At 41.1% G+C, this 25,521-nt stretch overlaps 2 protein-coding genes across 3 annotated transcripts; one reads left to right on the top strand and one right to left on the bottom strand.

Annotated features, from left to right (window-relative positions):
* Window positions 1-15,386, bottom strand: mdc1 (mediator of DNA damage checkpoint 1). Of its 2 annotated transcripts, XM_072460737.1 has the most exons (12): window positions 15,255-15,386; window positions 13,334-13,885; window positions 12,457-12,535; window positions 11,196-12,367; window positions 10,261-10,323; window positions 9,915-9,977; window positions 6,507-9,523; window positions 5,431-5,631; window positions 3,501-3,683; window positions 3,293-3,418; window positions 1,966-2,076; window positions 1-890 (listed from the first exon to the last, which is right to left on the bottom strand). In XM_072460737.1, exons 1-12 carry the CDS (start codon window positions 15,382-15,384, stop codon window positions 690-692), a joined length of 5,898 nt encoding a protein of 1,965 aa, XP_072316838.1. In that variant the 5' UTR covers window positions 15,385-15,386; the 3' UTR covers window positions 1-689. The 2 variants fall into 2 exon arrangements, with proteins under 2 accessions (XP_072316838.1, XP_072316839.1); XM_072460738.1 differs by lacking the exon at window positions 10,261-10,323.
* A 2,824-nt stretch (window positions 15,387-18,210) lies between these two features.
* Window positions 18,211-25,000, top strand: mfap5 (microfibril associated protein 5). The gene is made up of 7 exons (XM_072461210.1): window positions 18,211-18,271; window positions 20,927-21,018; window positions 21,093-21,131; window positions 21,626-21,655; window positions 23,838-23,925; window positions 24,051-24,124; window positions 24,629-25,000. The coding sequence occupies exons 2-7, from the start codon at window positions 20,976-20,978 to the stop codon at window positions 24,760-24,762; spliced, it is 408 nt and encodes a 135-aa protein (XP_072317311.1). The 5' UTR covers window positions 18,211-18,271; window positions 20,927-20,975; the 3' UTR covers window positions 24,763-25,000.
* Window positions 25,001-25,521: the final 521 nt, after the last annotated feature.

Below are 25,521 nucleotides of genomic sequence, written 5' to 3'. Positions count from 1 at the left end.
TGTCACTTACATTTACGATTATTTGGGGTCATTTTTTTCTGCTTTTGATGATAGAATTTTCACATGATATTCTAATTTTGCACATGATTTTCAAATTTTCCACATCTCCAAAACAAGAATTATAATATCAGTTTTTCAGTACTTCTCTCACTTCTACTCCATGGAAAACACGTTGAAACCCGACACAAATAACTTGAACCAAATCCATAAACATTATAACAGCTCACGTAGACATTACGCTTTTGCAGTGTACACAGTCTTTGGTCATCGTGGTTTCCTTTTTCGAGGCAAATCCTGGTTTACATTTCAAATCTCTACATTCTTGGTCAAAGTTCAATTTTAATCTCATAATATCCTGAAATGCTCAGACTATTTACCTATGATACAATGAAATATAATACAGTCTTTTAAAATGCAGATCATACATTGGACTCTTCACTAGATCGACGGTTCTCAAACTGTGCTACGCGGCATCGTTCTGGTGGTTTTCCGCTGCAGTTTTGGGCTTGTCCTATTTTAAAATGACGGCAGAAACGGTGAGTACCGATTTAATCCTGGTTCAGATCTCGTTTAGCCCCGGAACAGTCTTAAATAGTCCAGGTTTAGCTCGTTCGGCACTTGGAAGGTCCTGGATGTAAAACGTTTGTCAGCCGCTGCACTGCATTAGAGTCTGTAAGCTTTCCGTTAGCTCACTTCTTCTTTCGGCCTCTGCCACGCCCCCCCGCAGTGGGCGCGGTCGCTGGCCCGTCGAGCTTGTGAGCCTCCAGGTCCAGTTTCTGCCGCAGGATTCCGGTGAGGATGAACTCGCTGCTAACGACTGGGAGGCCGCGGGACGTCGCCGCCGCGCACAGGGACCGGTCCTCTTCGCAGGAAACCACCACCGTGTTGGGCTGGAACAGATACGTCGGTTACGGTCGTTACGGGCACAGATTACAGAGAGAACGCGACCTTCAAACAAAGCGAGGGCAAGGGCACGGTCATTTAGGAATTATACAGCTCAAACTCATTGTAAAAGAAGTAAACAAACAAGAAAAAGCTGACTAAAAATCGTAAAAATGCATTCATAAGTCAGGTCTTTCTTCAACAAACTAATCGAATAAGTCACATGCCATTTGGAAATCCTGTTATAATCAGAGTAGAGAATAAATGTGTGCCATGGCTGCATGAATTTATCGACTAATTGCGTAGTCTATTAAATAAAAAAATAATTGTATTTTGCGTAGTTCCAGGATTATAAATCTTTTTTCATAATTTGGTCAGGGTGCGTCTTATTATTGTGACATGACAACCACAAGAGGGCGCTCTAGGCTCTAAGCGACGCAGAAGAAGAATCTGCACTTCCTCTTCCTCCGGAGTTTGTGGAGTTGTTTAGAAGTGACACGGAGGAAGAAGAATTCAGTGGATTTAGTGATTTGGGGTAAAACTGATGCTTTGGTAAACTTGTTAGCATGTTCTTTATGCTATAGTTATCTGAATAACTGTTCATATTTTACGTTAACATACCAGACACTTACCACAGTTCTGTCTGTGCCTCATGTAGCTGAAGGTGTTAGCGTTAGCATATGTACACCTATTCACCATGTTCTCTCATCTCTTATTATTTTAAACTGCAGTTCAAGATGAAATGTCTGTTCTTGGTCTTGGATTTTATCAAATACATTTCCCAAAAAAATGCGACTTATACTCCAGTGCGACTTATGTTTTTTTCTTCTCTATTCTGCATTTTTTGGCTGGTGCGACTTATACTCCGGAAAATACGGTAATTTAAAAATAAAAACATTTTCATCAATAATACACTTCATAAATATTCTCCATCTTGACGCCTTCAATCACACTATTTCAACCTTTACTTGGGCCAAAATATATTTAAAAAGTCTTAATGTACGATAGAAATGACCGTTTGACTCGTCGACTAATCATAAATCTAATATTTAAAAAGGTATGATTGGTGCAGAGCGGCTTTACCTTGTTGGACGAGGGCATTTTAGGCAGAAACACGGCTCCGCTGCAGGAAATGATATCCTTCATTTTATCTGGCTCTGGCTTTACGGATTTTGTGACATGGATCCCATATCCCTGAAAGATAAAAATGGCCACGGGTCACACAAAGGGCAGCGGGCAAAAACAGAATTCATTTTGGAAAATCAATAGAAGGCTCTGATGAAAAGATAGTGGTTTTGTCACACACACTGAGTTTCCTTAAAGTGACGTATGACAGGCTTTTATGATTTTCAAATTTTGACTTTATTTGGTGTGTTTATACCTGTCATACACATAAATTATAGTTTTGCACCAATCAAGCAGGTATTTGTGGAGAAAACTTTGAAAAATCTGTAGAAAATGACAGGAAGTGACATCACACCAGGGACACTCATTCCAAGTTTATGCATAAATTACACAAAAGAAAGTACATTTTGACTCTCTAAAGATTAAGTCAACAAAATAAAGTTGCTCTCATATATTTTAACAAAAAAAATTGTGACATTAGATGAGTTTTTGCCCAGTGTTTGCTGGGTAATTTCCTACTGTGATGTCATCAATTACAAACAGGAAGTGAAATTATAAACCTAAAAAAAACTGCTATTCTGTGATAAATTTGTTATACTTTTTAGCAAAATTCAAAATATATTTATCTTAATTACATTTTAGTTCAGTGAGTCGTCCGACCTGTAGGGGGCGCTTTAATTTAAAAAGATGAGGCAAAAAGAAACTTAATCTGATTCTATGTATTTAACCTTTTTACTTTTTTATTTTTTACAATTTATAAACTGTAAATAAATATCAACGACACATAAAAGCACCTTTGTTTAGCAGTTTTGAAAATATTCCACAATAAAGTAATAGTTTAAAATGTATTTGCAAACTATGGAACGATCTCAGAGATGAAAAAACTGTCAAAATAAAAAATAAAAAAATGTGAAAGAGTTAATATATAAATTGTTGTTCTAAATAATTATAGGAAAGTGTAGAATTCTGATATCGATAAAACTTGATGACCTTTATTTCAACTCGTCATCATCAACTCGTTCCGGTCGTCCTCGCAATTCCTACTTGAAAACGCTTCGATTTCCAAAGCCAGGAGATCGGTTACTTTTACGCCGCTAACGTCTACGCTAACAAACGGACTCGCTTTTTGGACGACTCTTTTCTCCTCTGGGATTTATCACTCGACGACCGCGCCGCAGAAAAGGAAAAAAAACACCACTCCGATCTCTACGTTCCTACCGGCGAGGACGACAAACGAGCGCGTTCCAATACGAGCCACGCCCTTTTGCGATGAGGTAAAACGCACCTGCAGCAGAGGCCGACCGCCCGCCGCTCTCAGAGACTCCTGCAGGTTGAAATCAAACTTGTTCTCCTGCTCGCGGTCTTTCACCAGGAACGTATGAGGTGGCAAAAAGGCGCCCGCTTTCCCGCTCTGAAACCACAACATTTAATAAACGCGTTATTGAATTAAGAGTAGTGCAAAGTGTGTTTTTGTGGCTCAAACGTGGGTGCACCTTCTCCAGCCACCGCGTCGTGACGATGGGGATCCCTTTGGCCACGGCGCACAGGAACTTGACCGTCCGGCGCACTTTATCGGTCACCAAGCAGTTCATGTCGGCCACGTCTTCGGCCATGGCCCCGCCCAGTCGGGTCAGCACGTTCTCCCCGTCCTCATCCACGACGCCGGTGAACAGCACCTGCAGGACGTGAAACAGGACGTAAACAGGACGTGAAACAGGATGTGAAACAGGAACAGGACGTGAAACAGGAACAGGACGTGAAACAGAACGTGAAACAGGACGTGAAACAGGAACAGGAAACAGGATGTGAAACAGGATGTGAAACAGAAACAGGACATGAAACAGGAACAGGACGTGAAACGGAACGTGAAACAGGACGTGAAACAGGAACAGGAAACAGGATGTGAAACAGGATGTGAAACAGAAACAGGACGTGAAACAGGAACAGGACGTGAAACGGAACGTGAAACAGCACGTGGAACAGGAAACAGGACGTGAAACAGGACGTGAAACAAGACGTGAAACAGGATGTGAAACAGGACGGGAAACAGGAAACAGGACGGGAAACAGGAAACAGGACGTGAAACAGGACGTGAAACAAGACGTGAAACAGGATGGGAAACAGGACGGGAAACAGGACGGGAAACAGGACGGGAAACAGGACGTGGAACAGGAAACAGGACGTGGAACAGGAAACAGGACGTGAAACAGGATGTGAAACAGGATGTGAAACAGGATGTGAAACAGGACGTGAAACAGGACGTGAAACAGGACGTGAAACAAGACGTGAAACAGGACGGGAAACAGGACGTGAAACAAGACGTGAAACAGGACGGGAAACAGGACGTGGAACAGGAAACAGGACGTGGAACAGGAAACAGGACGTGAAACAGGACGTGAAACAGGACGTGAAACAGGACGTGGAACAGGACGTGAAACAGGACGTGAAACAGAAGGTGTACAAGGGCGCGGTCGAGGGGCGGGGCAGGGCGCGAGTATTAAAAGTTCTATGGGCCATTTTGGTTTGTTGATCCTTTATTTTTGTTTTATGTATTTATTTTTTAACAGTTTAAAAACATAAAACGCATGACAGACAGAACAGAACCAGAGAGAAAAGTTAGGAATAATATATATTTAAATGTACAGAGAGACACCTGCTAGCAAAAGAATCATGAAAAATAGGAATTAAAATAAGTTGATAAACATTTGCTTGTTTCCTGTCAGTTTGAGTCATTCTGGTGTTGTCCGAGTCAGATAACGTCTTCTCTTAAAACGGAGCATGTTTTTGACTTGGTTTGATGATAATTCGATTCATAAATTATTTGACGATTATTTTTAACAAATCTGTTAGTTGTGACTAAACTTGTTTCCGTTTATTTTACAATCAATTCCGTTATAATTCCAAGACATTATCAAAGAACATGCACCTGCACATTTGAGCACGGTTCTGATGGATTGTAAAAATAATGATAAATCATAGAAAAAAAAAGTGAAGAAAAAAATAATAGAAAAAAAAATTTGAAAAAAAAAAAATTAAATAGAAAAGAAAGAGAGAAAAATTATAGAAAAAATGATAATAAATAATAGAAAAAATAATAGAAATAAATAATAATAGAGATACAAACATTATAATAAATAATAGGAAAAGAATTATAGGAAAAATTATAATAGAAAAAATAAAATAGAAAAAAAAATAAAGAAAAAAATTATAGAAAAAATAATAAATAGAAAAAAATATAATAAATAGAAAAATAAAGAAATAAATAAGATACAAAAATTATAATAAATAATAAAAAAAACAAAACCTAAATAATAGAAAGAAAAAATTAATAAATAAATAATGATATTTAGGAGTTGAATTTGCCTTGCACAGATACTGAAAAAAGTGACCTTAAAAAAAAAAAACTTCAAACTGGATGGAGACCTTGTAAGCTTGAGTGGCAGTTCTGGCTCGCCCGGCGCTCGGAGACGCGGTGGAAGAGCGCCGCGTCCTCGGAGACGCTGCGCTCGCAAACACGGCGCTCGGAGACGCGGTGGAAGAGCGCGGCGTCTTGGGTAAAGAATCAGACTCTGAATCGGCCGAGCTTCGCTTCCGGGAAACGCTGCTCCTCAGCGTCTGAGGCGGCTAATGGACAGAAGAGACGGAAACTTATAACCATGACAACAGTGGTGTTAAAGTATGACGGATGGAACAGGACTGGACTGACATTGTAATAAACATCAGAAACAAATTACATTCGGACTTAATTTGGAAGATAACTAAAAATTTATGTTTGACGTATTGTATGTACCATTATAATTATTTTTCATTATTTCTATTATTTTTATTATTAATTTATTTTTGTCCTGCTCTCTAGTCCCATTTACGGTTTTTATTTGTATACATTTCAAAAATAGAAAAAAAAAAAAAAAAAGTGATGATAGATGGAACATATTTAAAAAATGACTAAAAATATAATATATAATAATATAATAATGCATAATTATATTTCTCGCACTAATGTGAACGATCAAGACTAAAAAGTTATCTAAGTAAAGTAATCTAAAATAATAACTAAAAGGAAGAATTTTTTACAGCTATTTTTTGCCATTTAACTCAAACTACAAAAACTAAACTGTCCAAATTATACATTTGTCGTTCATAATTGTAATAGGGTTGTTTTGTGTCGAGTTCAACATAAAATAAAAGGTAAAAAAGAAATAATACACGTATTTTAGGTTGTGCAGAGCAGGCGATCTAATTAGCATCATGTATTTGGTGTCATTTGTTTATATTTTTTAACCAAAATTAACTGGCGAGTGAATAAATCCGGTCACTCCCTCGACCCAAGTCATCAACAAACATCTCTAATGCTGACGTGGCATTCCGCAGACTGGAAAAGCTAAAGAAGGGGAAAGCGCCGCGCCCGGTAAACGCTATGAACAGTTACTTTGCATAACCTAAATCTAATAAACCGCCTTTAATGTACTGCGATCCAATCTAGAGTTTCATTTGATCACCTCTTCTTCCTGTTCCATGGAGTTGTTTGCCGATGAGCTGCTGACGTCGCCTGGTTTTTCACTGTTTTTCGCCGGGACGGTGGCCGCGCGGCTCTTCCCTTTCGCTTTACCGTTTTTGCCATCGTCTTCCGCTACTTTCGTCATCTTCCTGGCCGGCGTATTCCTCCCTGCGGCTTTTCTTTTACCGCTCGAACTTGCGTCTTCATCCTCGCCGTTTTCCTCGACTTCCAGCGTTTTTTCGCCCGATTCTTTTTTCGCCTCTACCCGTTTAATTCTCCCTCCTCTTCCCTCTGTGCCGTTGGCGGACGCGTCTTCCCCTTCCTCGTCTGCGCAGTTTGAGGAATCCTCCGTCGCTCCACGTCTCCCCCTTGTGGACGAAGACGCCTGGCTGTCGTCGCCCTCGCCTTCTTCCTCTTCAGTGCAGGTTCTTTTCCTTCCTCTCTTCGTCGACGCCCGTTCATTTGCGCACTCGATTTCGGTCTTCCTCCCTCTCCCCCGCTGCCTTCCCCCTCTCCCTCTCCCCTGCGAGCTCACGCTACTCGCGGAAAACTCGGAAGCGTTCGAACTAGATTGCGATAGCGTCCTCGGCGGAGACGGAGCGGAGGCTACAGTTCTCCTCCTGCCTCTAGAGGGCGTCGTTTCGACCTGTACCTCCGTCCTCCTCGCCCCTCTGCCCCGGCCTCGTCCTCTGCTGCTCGCTTGGGAGACGTTGCTCGACGCCGACCTCTCGGAGCAGACGGAGTTCGAGGAGTTGGATCGAGACCTGGTTCTTTTCGCCGGGACGTCGTCTTCGTCTGCCACAGTAGAGGACGAATCTGGAACTGCGATGGTTCTCCTGCCGGTTCTCCTTCCTCTTCTCGGGGCTTCGTCTTCCTGTTGTCTCTGGAGTTCTTCCTCTTGTTTCTTGGCGGCTTCCAATCCGTCTCGCGCCGCTCTTTCTTTTTGTTCCTTTTCGACTTTCTCCCGCTCTTCTCGCGCTCTCTTTTCATGCTCTAATCTCTCACTTTTTTCCAGCTTCTCTTTTTGCTTCTTCTCCTCTTTTTCTTTAGCAGCCAGTTCCTTCTTCTCCCGCTTAATCCGCTCATTTTCCAATCTCTCGTTTTCTAGCTTTTCTCTTCTCTCCGCCTCGTCTCTCTCCTTTTCTTTTCGCTGTTTGGCGGCTAGTTCCTTCTTTGCCCGTTCAACCCTTTCTTTCTCCAATCTCTCCATTTCTTCTCTTTCTTTTTCTAATTTCTCCTTCTCCTCCCTATCCTTCTTTTGCCGCTCCATCATCTCTTTTTCATCTTTTTCTTTCTGAATCCGAGCCACTGTTTCTTCTTGTTCGATTCGCTCTTTTTCTAACCTTTCCTTTTCTTCTCGCTCGCCCCTTTTACCCGTTTCATTCTGTTCTTTTTCTGTCAGAAGTTTAGTCGACATTTTGGTGACCTCCTGCTCCTCCTCTTCGTCACTCTCCTCCGCCGGCTCCACCTTTGCTCTACCTCTTCTACCTTTAGAAACCTGTGCTACTTTGCTCTTGCCTTTGGTCACTCTCTTTGTGGGTTCAACTTCCTCCTCCGCCTGCTTTTCCTTCGCCAATCTCCGCCCGCATCTCCTTGCCCTCACGCCAACGCCACTCGCCTCTCCGCCATTGTTTGTTTCTTGCGAATTTAGCGACTGCGTATCTTCAAGCTTTCTCGCTTTTCGTTTCCTGGGAGCTACGATCTCCTCGTCACTTTCCCCGTCGTCGATCGAAACCACCGGCTGCGTCGGTGCAAGTTCAGAGTTAACTTCCTCCTTTCGTTTCCTCGTTGTTCTTCTTCTTCCAACTGGAATTGCGTCCTCTGCGGTACGTTCTTCAGTCACAGGGATAGGCTGCGTTGGCGCCACGGCAAGCTCCGACTCCAAAGACGGCTGTGTGTCTTCTATTGTGGCGATGCGCTTCGCTTTCCTCTTTCTGAACATCGGAGCAGAATCCTCCTCATCGTCAGTTTCTTCGTCGTTGAGTGTTTCTATCGACTGCGTTGCCTCTTCCTCGGACTGAAGTCTCTTTGCAGTTCTCTTTCGGAAAACTGGACCGTCGTCATCACTTTCTTCCATATCCTCCGTTTCCATCGGGACTGTTTGGGCGACAATCAAATCAGACTTTTGCTGCGACGCCTCTTCTTGAATTTGAGTGACCTTCTTCTTTCGGAAAACTGGACCGTCGTCATCGCTTTCTTCCGTATCCTCCATTTCCATCGGGACCGTTTGGGCGACAATTAAATCCGAATTACGTTGCGTCTCCTCTCCTTGAATTTGAGAGACTTCCTTCTTTCTGAAAACGACTGCAGAATCTTCATCGCTTTCACAATCCGCCGGCGTTTCCATCGGTGCCGCTTGAGCTTCGGTTACATCCGCATTCGCTCGCGTCTCCTCCTCAATCTCTGCAGAATCCTCATCTGTTTCACCGCCATCTTGACTCTCCGTTGGTTGCGTAGCAGCCACAGTCACATCTGTAAACCTTTGAGTCTCCTCTTCTTGGATTTGCTTTGCCGTTTCCTGCCTAAAAGCGCGAGCAGAGTTTTCACTATCGCCGCACGTCGGTTGCGTTGGCGCTACAGATGCATCGTCAAGCGGTTGCGTTGCTTCTTCTTCTTCTTCTTCTTCTTGGCCATCCTCCTCCTCATCGTCGTCGTCACTGTTTTGCAAGTCTAAATAAGCTTGTGTTGCTTGCAAGGCGATGTCTACGGTCGCGTTCTTTTTGTCGGTAACACAAGCGTCTGCGTAGGGTTGCGTTTCTTCCAGATTGGCATTGATGAACGCTTGGGTGCTCTCCATCGCCAACGCCTGGCGCTGGAGAGCACTGCTGTCCGAAAGCTCGAGTCGGAACTGTCCTCCGCTGGAATCGGGCGCGTCGTTTTCGTTCGCGGAGGAGCCGAGGGACACATTTGGGTCCCGGGCTTTGTCGTGTAAAACGAAGGACTGAGTCTCCGCTACAGCGTAGTCGTCCTCTTGACTGGAGCAGGAGGACAACGCACTCGTTCTCGGCGCCACTGCACCTGAAGACACAAACTCACTTTTCAGATAATAAATACACAGGAATATTCAAGTTAAAATGGCTTGAATATAATGTATATAATAATGTTGTTTTGTCTAGTTTAGGTGAATAATCGGTGTAGACATTTGGATACTGAAATAATGTATTAATTGACAAAATAATTCACAAAAAAATGTCTGTTTGCAAATAATGTCTAATGGAAAAATAATTGGAAATGAGAAAAAAAATATGTTTAACAAAATCTAGAGCTACTTTTGATCAATCTAAACTACGCAAAACAGCATTAAGTAAATATGTAATTGCCAATATTTAACGAACAATCAGAAGTGCTTGATTAAAAATGTTGTAAATGGTCAATGCATAAAGATAATATAATAATAATATTTGCTTACTTCTATATGCCGATATGGATGGACTTAAAAAGGCCTGAGTCTCCAATTCGTCCACATTTCCCACTGAAAACGAAAAAAATATTATAAATGGCAAAAAGTAATTATAAAGTAAATCACAAAATGCTCAATAGACGTTCTCAGAATCAGAATCAGAAAAAGCTTTAATGCCATTGTCTGTGAAAGACTCGTTTAGGTGAATAATTATAGATTATATAGAGATTTGGATACATTATTTCAGACTAGTTACAGTTAATAAAGTATCAGTTATTTTCAAACATCTGTCAGTCGGGAAAATATGTTAAACAAAGATCCAAATCTAGAGCTACATAAAAATAGATTTGCTTACGTCTAAATGCTGATATAGATGCACTTAAAAAGGCCTGAGTCTCCAATTCTTCCATATTTCCCTCTGAAGATGAAAAACGAATATTATAAAAAATTCCAGTCAATTGACAAAATGCTCAACCGAACTTCTTATTGCAATGTCCTGCGTAAAATATTTAAAGCCCACACATGCATTGCCCTAAAAATATTAGCTAAATATTTAAAGATGAATAAAAAATACAATTATATAATAGTGGTGTAAAAAAACAATGGAACACAATCTCGGGCCATAAAAAAGTAATTGAAGTCGTATTTTGATAATCTTAATAATTATCTGGACTATACAGACTTTAAAACGCATACAAAAGTCAGTGGTATTATTACATCAAAAGGTCATAAAAGAATAAACAATTTCAGATTTTTATCAATAATACACTTTATACATACCGTATTTTCCGGAAATATAAGACGCACCTTTTTTCATAGTTTTGGCCCGGGTGCGACTTATACTTATATTTATACTTATATACTTATACTTACACTCCGGAGCGACTTATATGTGATATTATTTGTTATTTTCACACTTGCAACTGCATTTCATACTCCAGTGAGAGAGTTTTTTTCTTCTCTATTATGCATTTTTTGGCTGGTGCGACCTATACTCCAGTGCGACTTATACTCCGGAGAATATGGTATATCTTTTCTATCTAGAAGCCTTCAGTCACCATATTTCAACCTTAATTTGGTTAAAAAATAATTTAAATAGTCTCAATGTACAATAAAAAAAATATTTTGACAAGTCGACTACTATTATGATGTTTCCTGACAGCCTTAACACACTCTTGTTTGTTGATTTGTATGATTGCAAATGCCTGAATTACCTTGTGTATTCATTGTGCTCTACAAATAAACATGCCACGCCCTTGAAAATGTACAAATAAAACATAATTTCCTCACCTTGTATGGGAGTCGAGCAGTTCTGTAGTAAGACACCTTGAACACCCGGCGTTATCTCCCTTCGCAGGACAGGCATCTCGTCGTCTTCCGTCTCCTTAAACTCCGCCTCGTTGTCCTCCACGTCCGTGTCGCTGTCCTCCGACGCTGCAGCGACCGACTCGTTCACACCTGTACCCGCCGCGCTATCGACTTCGCGATCGGCAGCAATAAGTCCAGACGAAGCGGGTTTAACATCCGGAGAATCGTCTTCAACGTCCGTGTCGCTATTGGACAAAATCTCCAAATCCACCGGTGGTTTACTGGACACGGGAACGCCGAGTATTCCTTCGTCGTCCGTGTCGCTGTCATATTCCACACCTCGAGGAGTTGCCGACTTGGACGTGAGCGATTTTGCATCCAATCGTGAAGGAGTCGCGGGAGTAATATCGGTTTCTCCCTCTTCATCATCATCATCCGTGTCGCTATGAACGTTGAAGTCATCCGGATCTGCGGACGTTTCGGGCCTTTCTCGGCTCGCCGTTTGTGATTCGACGGCCTTCGCGGCGGACACCAAAAGCTCGTCTTCCACATCCGTGTCGCTGTCCACGTTAAACTCGGCTGCGGTCGAGGAGACTCGGACACCGGTTGACGTTTCGGGAGGAGCTGCGGCGGCCGGCGACGCCTCATCTTCCTCAACATCGGTATCGCTATCCATGCTAATTACGTTCGGCTGGGGAACAGGAGCAGCTTGGGACTCTTTGGGAACGTTATCGGATGAAACCGCGTGATCTGGCAGTATAGAATCGTTATCATCTTCAACATCGGTGTCTGAATCCATGTGAAATTCGGGTTTGTTCGTGGCTTGGGCGTCGCTTGACATCACAGCAGCGGCGGTGCCGTTAGCGAAGATTAGCTTCTCCTCTTCTTCCTCCACATCTGTATCGCTGTCCGTGTTGAATTCAGACGTAGCGTTAGCTCGAACACCAGCATCGGGCTCCACTTTCGAACGCTCCGGCTGCGCACCGCCGCCATCACTTCCTGTTTCCTCCTCGCTGTCATCCACGACGTCCAGCGCTGCCGTTTTGTCCCGCCCCCGTCGGCCGATATCACCGTCACTCTCCTCCGCGCTGAAGCTGACGCGCCGTGTCCTATTTTTGTACGACGAGGACGGAGTGATGGGGCTTTCGTCTTCACTATGAATCAACGCAGACAAAATGGACGGCTCAAACGTGAGAACTGGAACATTTAAAATAAAATCCTCTGGCATTTGTCGATCAATTACCTCTCGGGGACGACTTCGTTTGTCGGACTCGTAAACGTGGAGCATATGGGACTTGATTTGTGGGAGTCAGAATCACTTACTGAAAGAAAAGGAGGATATTGAGGGTTAGGATTACGGTCTGTGGGTTCAATGGTCTGTAAAGTGTCTCTGAAGTGTCATTCCACTGTCATAAAGAAGGAAATATCTAAACCTACTCTAAAACTAGTGTTTCTACATTACATTAGTCGTTTTGTTCATGTTATGAGGGGAAATGATTCCCCATGTGGGACAATAAAGGATTATCTTATCTTATTGTTGTAAATTTGAATAATTTATTGTGGTGTTAGATCCTATTTCACTATAAAAGATGCAGTTTCAATAAAATAATAGGCTAAATACAGTGTCAATGTTTAAAGTTACATCTCCCCAGCTCAGTGCCTGTGGTCTGGTTGGAAAGATGTTGCTGAATAAGGAGGACGCTTCCAATTTTCTTAAAAAATGTAAAGTAAGTAAAGAGTTTTATTTTTATTAAGAGTATAAGAGTTTTTTTTCTTATTATCAGTTTTTTTTATTGCTATACTTTCTGTGCCTAATATGTTTCTGTACCTAATCTGTGTTGCAACATTTGAATTTCCCCATTGTGGGACAAATAAAGGTTATCTTATATTATCTTAAAATTAAATGTTTTGACTATGTGCATTGTTCAAGATGAATAAAAGTGAAGAAAACCATAACAATTAAAACAGGAAAATAGTAAAGTAGTCCCTTACTAAATTGTAAATTAGATTCTAAATTCTATGTATTCACTTCTCTGGATCGCAGACATTTTGACTGTACAGATTGGGTAAAATAATACTTTCTTGTGCAAACATAAATCTGTGGGAATGACAGCACGTACCAGCCGCCTTTGGCCTTCTGTCTCCAGCTTCCTCAGACTCTGACTCAGAGTCGGGCGCCAGCGACGGCTGCGGCTGCGTCGGGGTTTGTTCAAGCGACAAAGCGCCCGTCCTGGCAGGCGTCCCGCGGGCACCCTCTGCATCAGCTAATCCATCCCTTTTAGCAGCACCGGCGGGACTTTTTGCTTTATTCCCTCTTAAGTGACCACCATTTTCTCTCAAGACGTCCCTCGCGTCCAGGTTCGGCGTCCCGGGGGTCCTCGTTCCCCTGGCACCTTTGGTATATTTACAGGGAATGTCTGCCAGCACGACGCTGTCTCCTTCGCTCAGGGCGTAGCGGACGTTGGGCGTTAGCTTCAAGTGTCCTTTCCGAGTGCCGTTCATGCTTCCCATGTCCCAAAGCAGAGCCTCCACTTCATCCTGGCGTCCTTTCCTTCGGTACACGGACAGGGCGATGGTGGCGTGCTGCTTGGACACCGACGGAGCCAGGAAAGACATGGAGCAGGCGTCGGGGTCGCGGCCCAAAACGTTTTCACCCAGGTAGAGGTGGCATTCTGCGACGTAATACAATATAATGTGTTTAAACAGTCACAGTCAATGGTTGGAAATGATTTTGATGCATTGCTGTTTATTCAAGGATTGATTGGTGTTTGTAAATGTTAAAATAATAATTGTAATTTACTTTTGGACATAATAATTTGATAGACAAAACCAAGACTGAATCATGGCAGCTTAAGATGAGAAAAATCACAAATAAAATCTGACTTTTTAACGTTTTCAGGAATAAAACTGCGTCATTTTGTGCATTTTAAGATACGATTTTTTTTTAAACTAATACAATTCCAGCCATTTTGATAAGCATACTGTACCAATGATCAAAACTGTGCAAACTGTGATTTTGGTCATCTCCATAGCAACAACATAGCAACAGCTGAGTTAAGATAAGATATTCCTTTATTGTCCCACATGGGGAAATTTCATTGGTGCAACGCAGGTAGATACAGAGGTAGATCCAGAAGAACAGATCACTTCTGATGAAGTGCAAAATGTATGAGACAAAGCAAAATAAAACAGGTTCAAAGTCTAAAGAATAAAGTCTAAAATCTAAAGAATAAAGACTAAAGAATAAAGTCTAAAGTCTAAAATCTAAAGTCTAAAGTCTAAAATCTAAAGAATAAAGTCTAAAATCTAAAGAATAAAATCTAAGTCTAAAATAAAGAATAAAATCTAAAGAATAAAGAATAAAGTCTAAAGAATAAAGAAAAAAGTCTGAAGTCTAAAATCTAAAGAATAAAGACTAAAGAATAAAGTCTAAAGTCTAAAATCTAAAGAATAAAGACTAAAGAATAAAGTCTAAAATCTAAAGAATAAAGTCTAAAGAATAAAGTCTAAAGTCTAAAATAAAGAATAAAGTCTAAAGTCTAAAATCTTAAAGAATAAAGTCTAAAATCTAAAGAATAAAATCTAAAGAATAAAGTCTAAAGTCTAAAATAAAGAATAAAATCTAAAGAATAAAGTCTAAAGAATAAAGAAAAAAGTCTAAAGTCTAAAATCTAAAGAATAAAGTCTAAAATCTAAAGAATAAAATCTAAAGAATAAAGTCTAAAGCCATAAAACAACAACAAGTCTTAAACTACAGTGGATGGCGGTAGTGTAACGCTTTGATACCAACCGCCATAAAACACAGAAGAAGAAGAAGAAAAAGAAGAAGAGGTTCAAACTTCTTGCTTCTCATGAAGTGTGAATCGACATTAATAAGATAAGATATTCCTTTATTGTCCCACATGGGGAAATGTCATTGATGCAACGCAGCTAGATACAGAGGTAGATCCAGAAGAACAGATCACTTATAGGAAGTTTGAAAACCACTCTCAATAGAAGATCTTCTATGAACAAAAAAAGTGATTCATTCTCATCACTCACCTTTTTCAGGAACGTGTGGATTTTTCAAGACGCACAGTTTTCCCAGAGCAGCTCCTCTGTCGTCCTCTTCCTCCTCCTCGTCCTCCTCTTCCTCCAGGACAGAGTCGTTCATCATCTGTGTTGCGTCCATCTTTCGTCCTCTACAACAACCACAAAGAACAAATATTAAGCTCTTAAAGCGTCATTAATATTGTATTGTTTATTGCAGTCTGAAACCGAAGGGAAGTTTACGAATAAAGTGTAATATTTGTGAAAATCAGAAGTTGCTTATTATGTTTTGGAATTAAAAATGCAACTAAATCTGTATTAAAAGTTCTTGGGCGTGTGTTTTAGAGTCTGCATAGTCTGATTAAAGATAACATTATTCAAATATGTTTAGACTACTATTCTCTGACCACACCCCTAGCTTTAAATTTAGGGAAATTGTCTTTCTTTGCAAGAGGAATTACTATTCAAGTAAAATTGTTAAACACCAACTATCTATGGTTAATAATTAAGGTTACAACATATAAAGTAATAACAAAACAACTGATCCTTCACTAAACCTGCACCAGTAACTCACCCGATCGGTGATTCCAACATAATCATATAAAATGTATTTCTTTACCTTCTATAAAATGATTTGTGTTTAAGTAAATAATGATCCGTAGGACAAACCAATAGCTGAGAAATGTAATCGCAAAGGTAGAATCACGCCAGATCAGGCTCAAACTCTGCCATCGATCAGACTTATTAAACTGTACTTTCAATCCACGTTTGTCTTATTAAACTTTACTCTTGTTTAACTGCATAAATAACATATTATAATATATTTGTGAGTGTTTGATCAGCACTAACCTCACGCTTCGGTCCAGAAGGAGAAAACACACGAGCATTTCCTGTTCTCCTCCAGGGGGCGTGTCGTTGTGGTAAACAGTCGGCTGGTTGGTCAGATTAGCTGTCACTCAGACCATCTCGGCCCTCATTGGATGAAATTCAACACGTTTTTTGTCGGACCAAAACGTCACAACTTTTTTCACCATTTTCGCGCCAAAGATAATAATAATAATAATAATAATAATAGTAGTAATAATAATAATAATAATAATAATGATATAATAATAATAATAATGTTAAATAATCCTAAATTATCCAGATTATTTTGGGGCTAATTGGACGCATTGTTGTGTCTGAAGATGACTTTAATTGGAGTTTTATTGACACAATCTGACCAGAATTGTCCTTTTCAAATAAAACTAAACAGGGCCTTGATCTCAGGTTAAATCCATTTAATTTCCCCCCCAAAATTTTTAGATTTTAAATCGCATCAGGCTGTGTTTGCCTGGTGTCACCATGGTAACTGTGGGAGTATGGTTCATATTTTAGATTAAGATTCCTCCATAAACGGGAGTCAAGAGCGCACAAAGCAGATATCACAGAAAAGTGTGGCAATTTTGAAGAATCTAAAACATAAAACATGTTTTTATTTATTTTAAACTTTTTTTAATCTGTGCTTTTTACTCTCAGTCTGACACTAGAGGACGCTGTACTCTGTCTGACACTAGAGGGCACTGTACTCTCGTCTGACGCTAGAGGGCGCACTAGTGGAACAGGTCTCAAAGGCAGAACAGTCAGATTGTTATTGTCAGCGTGATGGGGAAAAGTGTTCTGCTGAGTAATGCTGCACATGCTGCTCAGAGCTGATGCTGCTCAGAGCTGATGCTGCTCAGAGCTGATGCTGCTCAGAGCTGATGCTGAATCTTCAAAAGCTTCAGCTCGCTCCAGGACAGAGAGTGTTCTTCACTGTTCACACTAATGTAAGAGAGATTATATAATATTATACAAATTTGAAATTATATTATTTCATAATCCTGGTTATATATTTTCAAAAACAATGTGTTTAGACCGAGAGGTGAATCACTGTCCTCAGAGGAGCTGCTGCTTTAATGCTAAACATTTTGCCTCATCTTTTTATTGTTTTTCGCCTAATCACACTCTTTATAATGCAATTGTTAACCATCTATTTATTAAAGGCCGTGGCTACAGAGCCGCGGCGCGGTCAAATAGCCTCATGGCTAACCCTAACCCTGACCCCCTAACCCTAACCCTAACCCTAACCCTAACCCAGCCTCATGGCTAACCCTAACCCTAACCCCCTAACCCTAACCCCCTAACTCCCTAACCCCCTAACCCTAACCCTAACCCTAACCTTAACCCTAACCTTAATCCTAACCCTTAACCTTAACCCTAACCCAGCCTCATGGCTAACCCTAACCCTGACCCCCTAACCCTAACCCCCTAACTCCCTAACCCTAAACCTAACCTAACCCTAACCCTAACCCTAACCCTAACCTTAACCTTAACCCTAACCTTAATCCTAACCCTTAACCTTAACCCTAACCCTAACCCCCTAACCCTAACCCCCTAACCCCCTAACTCCCTAACCCCCTAATCCTAACCCCTAACCTTAACCCTAACCCTAACCCCCTAACCCTAACCCCCTAACTCCCTAACCCCTAACCTTAACCCTAACCTTAATCCTAACACTTAACCTTAACCTTAACCTTAACCTTAATCCTAACCCTAACCCGGCGCGGTCAAATAGTGCAGCAGTTTCAGGAGCCGCGGGACAAAATAGCCTAGCAGTTTCGGCCGCGCGCCGCGGCTCTGTAGACACTCACTTTATGAAATTGTCCTCTGTGGAAATTTAAAGTGTATTTTGTTTACATTTCATGGACCCCAGAAGACTATAACGAACTGATGAGGGCCAATAAAGGACAAATCCATAACTCATTTACATCATATCTGTGGCTCCAGAACTCTGAGTTTGTGTTTGTGACGTTTCAGAAGATGAAGTCATAATCATCGTTTCAGTGGCAGAACATAACGTCATCTCGAGAACGATCTTCGAGAGAAAGAAGAAGTGCGACGGGACGAGATGGAGGAGGAGGAGGAGGAGGAGGAAGAAAAGGAAGGAGGAGAAAGAGGTGAAGACAAAGGACTCATTAGAGAAAAGCGCTGGACGACGGCACAAAGACGTGAGTATAAATCAGAACTGCTACAATTATAAAACTATTCTCTTCTCGCACTAAAACAAACACTTTGGAGCCGCGGAGTTAAAGGACGATCTGTCGACGGCCAAAGAAACGAGCATAAAACGGGTTAAAACGACTTAAATTCAGGAAAAACACATAATAATTTGCTTATTTACTTTCAATTACTCCACATCAGAGACATTAGATAATTTATTTAATGTCATTTTCACCGTCATTTTTCACCGTTTTCACACTCAAATTGGTGTAAACGTGCTCCGTCCTTCCTCTCAATGTTTAGGAATGTATTTTCAACGTCTTTCTGCGTCTTTTCTCCTGGATTCGTGTAACGGGAAAGTCTTGAAGAATGTAGAAAACACGGGCGGGCGGAGATGGTGTAAACGAGGCGCAGAAAGAACACATTCTTCAGCAGGAACTCATGCGCTGGACGCTGCAGCCGCAGTGACATACTGAGGCTGGAATGACACACTTATTATCCCGCTCGCCCTGTTCTGCTCAGAGCCGTTTCATCTCTGTTTTAGGCAGGGATTTGTGTTTGTTTTTTTAATGCCAGATGCCCTTCCTCTCACGACGAGCACGTTACTTTAACATGAGGTAGATCGGAGTGCGTTGCCCAGGGGCACGTGGCTTTGAGAGAGAATCAAACCCTCCAGTTGGTCAATAAATAAAGCAATACAAATGTGTCAACAACAACAAAAAAGAAAACAATCTGGTTTATTTTAATTGACTTATTGTTATATAGTTTTTTTTTTTTGCATTTTTTTTAATTTATTAGAACGTAGAACAAAAACACTGAACAACCACACAACAACAACAACAACAACAACAACAACACAACAACAACCACCAACACCACACAACAACACCACAACAACAACAACCACCACACAACAACAACAACAACAACAACAACAACAACAACAACACAAAAAATTAGCCTGACCAGAGAGAACATAATGTAAGTTAAGGAATAAAAGAAAAATAAGGGAGTATTAAGGTCAAAATAACTTCTTTATTTTTTAGATTTTTTAAAAACATTTTTTTTTTTCAAACTGAAAGAAAAGAAAATAGATTAAAAAAATTATAAAAAACACCAAAAAGGAAAAAGAGAAAAGAAAGACAGACTTACAAGGGCGGGGCCAGAGAAAACAGATTGGGTCATTTTTAAAACCAAAATCTTTTATTAAAGAAAAAAAATAATTAAATTAAAAAAGAACATCCCATAAAACAAAAGGTTAAGCACAAAAGTGTCAAAGTAACTGAGGTTTTTAGTTCTTGATCGTCGGAACACAATAAACTTTGGTGAAAAGAGGCAGCGCTCGTTATTCAAACACGTAAAGTTAATTAAAAGTGCATCGTGTCATTTCCACAGTAGAAGAGCCCAAGTTACAGGTCAGATCTGCGGAGAAGTAACTCCATGTTTTAAGCGTGATTACAGAAGTGAAAATGCTTGTACTTGAGTAAAGGCAAGACAGATACATACATCCAATGCCATACTGCGGAACATGCAGGCGAAGCACTGGCATCTCCATGGAGACGAGCAGAAAAGAAGAATCAAGCGGCGGCGACGGAGACGGAAGGAATTCAGTTTTTTACATTTGCAGAGCCCAAAATAACAACAGCAGTCGCCTCGGAGCTTCACAGAGTTGTTGATTTAACCAACGGAAAGTTAGAAAATCAGACAAACAAACAAACAAACAAACAAACAAACAAACTGAGGACTAACCGATATCCACATCGTGCAGACAACTCGAGCCGTTATGCATTTATCAGAGCACAAAGTGAGCCGTGTAAAGAGTACATTTACCACACTAATTATTCATGCCATTTGAATTATGCAGCATCAGAAGTATAATCCCTTAATCCTTTGGGAAGCTACTTGGAAGCGAGCTACTTCTGCCATTCTGCCTTTACACTCGAGCCATTTCTGCCGGCGTCTGGGGCAGCTGCGGCTACAGAAGCGGTTCACATTCTGCGCCGTCGGCTTCATCACCCGCCACCGCTCATCTACGCTCCGCTTCTTCATGACATTGTACTTCTCCGACTAGTTTTTCCACTTTTTTTGTGTTCTATCCTTTCAAAACGTTTTGTCCTTTAAATGAAATAATACAGCAGTTACTCTCATCTCCTCTAATGTATTTTGACTTGAGTACCGTATTTTCTGGAGTATAAGTCGCACCAGCCAAAAATGTATAATAGAGAAGAAAAAAAACTTATATAAGTCGCACCAGCCAAAAATGCATAGTAGAGAAGAAAAAAAAACATATATAAGTCGCACTGGAGTATAAGTCGCACCAGCCAAAAATGCATAATAAAGAAGAAAAAAACATATGTAAGTCGCACTAAAGTATGAAATGCGGTTGCAAGTGTGAAAATAACAAATAATATCACATATAAGTCGCTCCGGAGTATGAGTATATCAGTATAAATATAAGTATAAGTCGCACCCGGGCCAAAACTATGAAGTACTTTGCACTTCTATGTGTGTAACTTTACCCGCACTTGAGTCCAACGTTTGGCTAGTATTAAATAAAAATAACGTTTTTTTCTCGTTGGCGAAGTATAAGCTGCGGTGTGTGTTTTTACAAGCGCTGCAGAGGATATTGAACAGTTCCTCTCTGTGACTCTCTTCCTCTCCAGACTCCCTCCGGCTCATAAACCCTCACGAGGCCCTTGCACGTCGCGGGAAATGGGCGCCTTTCCAGTGGTCCTGCTCCTCTGCGGTATCCACGGTAACGCCACCCCAAACACACCACCACCGCCGCCCGGGTTTGTTTTCTAACGCCGTGTGTTTTGTGCCCGCCAGCGCTCACGGCCGGGGCCCAGACGCCAACGACGACGATCGGTAACGCCGCGCGCACTTTGCCTCGTAGATCTGACTCATAAGCGACTGCAACACACACCACATGAGACTTTGTTCAGTCGCATTTTGAATTTGAAGTGCTTTTGCCTTTTAAATATTCAACAAATCATCTTTAAATCAAGAATAAAAACAGTTCAAGCACGTCTTCGAAAGGGTTAAAATGGACGAATTCACCATTTTTTTTTTTTAAATTTGTAACGTGATTAAACGAATTACCTTCCAAAATTTAGGTTAAATAATCTGATGTGTTAATAAATACAAGCTGAATACAACGTTTAATCTATGGATGACAGTGTATTACTTGTTGGTAAAATGGATATAGTTGATTAAATGTATTTGACTCATTGATTCCGTTACACTCTAAAATCTCTCAAACTCGACACATCCACTGAATTCACTCCTCTTTACAGTTCACGCGTCGGAACAGAATGTGAATCGTTTCATCGTCTTCTGAAATGTGTTGTTTTTCCTTCCAGAGCGCATTGAAGCCCCCGCTGTACCTTCAAGTAAGTGACGTGTCATGTGTTTCATTTAAGTTCAACAGCATGAGAAGTCGGTGTCATCTCTCATTCGTCCAGGAGTGTTCCATTGTAGAAAAAGATTCAGTTGCATCATCTGGACACGTTTCGACTCTCATTCAAGAGTCATTCTCAATCTGCGAATCAGGAGCGGTAACTCAGATATTTATTTTCCTCTGGGTAGGCCCTGCCCACTGGGCGGGACCTCCTGATGAAAAGGTGTTATTGGTTTCAACAGAAACTAAACCTAGCCTCTGTTCACTATCAGTCCTTTAATGGGCTGTCAGCCACCTATTGTACCTGGCTCCCTCTCCCCCTCTCTGTGTAACTGATTAGCCTCCAAATGCCCTGGGCGTCGACCTCTCCAGGGACTCAAAATTCCATTATAAACAACAGGAAGGTTAAATCTTAACCCCCCGTTTCTATTTAATGATTCTTTTTGAACAAAGATGGCCTCTTTAACTCCTCTTTCAAACATCTCTTCTCCTGCTTTGGTAGAGTGGTTAGAGGCTTTAAGATGAAGATGTACGGCGCTCTGTGGTCCTGAACTCCAATGTCTTCTGTGCTGATAAAGCCTCTAAAGCATGAGATGCCAAAGCAAATATTTAAAGACCAAACCTGTTACCACCCACCTATTTTCGCCCTGTGCACAATGGTTGGACATACCCAAATGGCATTGCTTATTAAAAGAGGATCTTATGTTCCACATGCAAGTGTGATGCATCATTAGAAAGCTTAGGCCTTCTAGTTTCTGCAGATGTGCACATGAACACTGTCAGGGCTTCAGAACTTACACTACAGAGGCCCAAACATAAACAAAACATCCTTTTTTAGTCTCGCCTGAATATTGTCAATTTGTAATGGTCCTGAGCATGACATACTTCATTGTGTGCATATGCTGTTCACTGTACATGATGTTTATCTTGTTGACAACAACTGTGTAAAGTTTCAGATCTCTAGGAACAGGCATTTTGGTGCTGTTGACCTTTTTGTATCAAAAAGTATATTCGGAACAAGTGATCCAAATATGTGCCAACTGTGCCAAACTGTTTTATTACAATTTTAGCTCCTCTATGATCATAAAACATACATTTTGATGTTTTGTAGGCCACTAATAGCAATTATAACTGCTAAAAACAATATATGTAAAAATGTGTAAATATGAGTTTACCCATGAATTTCCCATATAAAGGTTAAAAAAAAAAAAAAAATTATAATATTTTTATTATATTTTTATATTGGTATAATAATACATCTATCTAACAAAATGCACATCCAAAAGGCTAATAAACTCAGAAAACGTTATGCGCAAAATCCTGCCGAGAAATCTGGCTCTTTACAGCCTTCCCGGAGCCTTACGCACGAGAATATAGAAGATTCTGTGTAAATAAACCCTTTGTCCCGCCTATCAGGAAAAAGCTCTCCTCATTGGCTAGAATAATATGTCACTCAAAGTCTCCTGCGTGCCTGTTAGCAGAAGCTAAGGGCTAAAAACAAAGATGGACGCGCGCTTCGGAAGCGCCGAATTTTTTTCCTCCGGAGGCTGTAGCAAACAAACCCGGTGACAGAAAAAATCGTGGATGGTCTCATTCTGTAGGAAACAGTCTAAGGAAGAGATCGATGTCAAACACTATCGTATAAGTCAAACAGGTAATTTGTTATGGACGGAGAAATGCGCCGGACAAGCGCATTCTCGTCGGGCGAGAAACGAAGAAAAGTTTGTTTACTTGACAATATCTCGAAATCAGATAACTTCAGGAAAAATACAAGTGGATATTGTTTTTAAATGATGCCTTACAGACAGACTGAGTACAAGGATGTACAGAATTAAAGCCGTTTCGTCCGTCATAAACAGCAAACAGGTAGGACATGCGTTTGTAAAAGTTGAGACTTTCTCACAAACTATTGGCAATTGCTTCTTGGGGCATATTATTCAATGTAAATCAATGACATATTCGTTTTGTTGAGAAAATAAGCTTTAAAATGATGTATGGCTTGCTGGTATTGACCACGGAAATAAAAGTGATGATGTAAGAGAATATTTGAGATATAGAAAATGTTCGCCGGCGGACAGGTGGGTGGTAACAGGTTTTAACAAAGCAAATAATACATGACGTTGATAGAAATAAATGCTTACATCCAATACATCCATATATATGTTGTGGTGCAGACTGCAGGGAGGAGATGTACCCCTGCACCAGGATGTACTCCGTCCATCAGCCAACCAAGAGATGCATCGGTGGCTTCTGTCTCTACAGGTGCCACACAGTATATGATGATATATGTACATAGAGATGTATATTAATGTGGAAACACGTTGATGAAACTAAAGGGCTGTAATTGACGAGAATGATCAGGTTTAACACTCGTTTTTCCGTCACAGCCTCTCGCGCATGTACGTCATCAACAACGAGATCTGCACCAGGATCGTGTGCTCTGAGGACGAGTACATGAAAGGTACTGCAGTATTCTCCGCGTTAGTTATGCAACAATAACCAAAATAATAATGTGCTTTTGTGTCCTCGAAAGTCTCTCTTTGCTTAAAAGCCTTGTTTTGTTGCCGAAACAGCTAAAGAATCCGAGGCATAGATAGACCACGATCCTTTGCTCGAGTGAACATAAAGAAATAACACTTTTGCATCTTTAATTACCGTATTTTCCGGACTATAAGTCGCACCAGCCAAAAAATGCATCATAGAGAAGAAAAAAACACATATAAGTCGCACTGGAGTATGAAATGCGGTTGCAAGTGTGAAAATAACAAATAATATCACATATAAGTGGCTCCAGAGTAAGTAAGTATATAAGTATTAATATAAGTATAAGTCGCACCCCGGCCAAAACTATAAAAAAAGGTGCGACTTATAGTCCGAAAAATACGGTATTTGAAACATGTAATCATTCAGTCAAGGCATTTAGCATTTCTAGCATGGTGAGTTACCTCTGGTGTTCCCCCCGCAGCTGAACTGTGCCGGGAGCGCTCCGGCTGGCCCAGACGCATCGAGAGGGCGACCAATCGGGGGAGGCGTTTGCGTTGCCGTGGTCGCGGTGGCGTTGGCGGTGGCAAGCCCAACACCTGGGCAGTCAAGTTCTAGCGGAGCCTCGGGTCCATAGAAGCCTTGTCTCGACACCGCGGCCGCACGTCACACACGGCCACACGCTCGATTTGATCTGTATTTATCGGTTTTCACAGGCCCAACACGGTTTATGGTCTATTTTACACCGCTATAGCAACAGACCTTTAGCAACACAGCGACCCACGTCAATATTTTATGATTTATTCAAAGCTTTCACACTGAAAATATCACGGTACTGCACTTTTGTTTGGAATAAAAACGCTTAATGAATCTTACATGTGTCGTGTGTGCGTGACTTTTACCTCACAGAAGACACGGGAAAAGAAGAAGAAGACTGGTTTAGTAGTTTTACTTTGTTATATTCAGTTCCATTTACAGCATATTTTACATACAGCGATAACATCTGGACACGAAACGAAACACTGACGCTGGCTTTCTTTGCAAGTCCCCGTATCCGACGTTTCAAAACCACAGCCGTCCCGAACACGGAGCCACAGCTAAATACTACGTCACGCACGCGCACACGGACTGCACTGGTTTCACGCGTTTAGAATACGATTGATTTACATTTAGGCTTTACACTTTGTACAGTTTGCGAGTCACGGACAACGGGTTTAGGAGGTGCAGTTGGCAAGTTTTTTTCATCTTCGGAACTGACTCGAGTCTTGGGTTGGACGCGTCGACAATGTAACATGGCGTATTATCTCCCAAAAGAACTGCAATTTGCGAATATAACGATGATAGAAAGGTGCACTATAACGTTCTAGAGCAGGGGTC

Source organism: Eucyclogobius newberryi, unplaced genomic scaffold (assembly GCF_026437365.1).
Source record: "Eucyclogobius newberryi isolate DKJ021-1_F unplaced genomic scaffold, fEucNew1.0.hap1 SCAF_3, whole genome shotgun sequence".
Classification (NCBI taxonomy): domain Eukaryota; kingdom Metazoa; phylum Chordata; class Actinopteri; order Gobiiformes; family Gobiidae; genus Eucyclogobius; species Eucyclogobius newberryi.
This window is presented reverse-complemented; position numbering and strand designations above follow the sequence as displayed.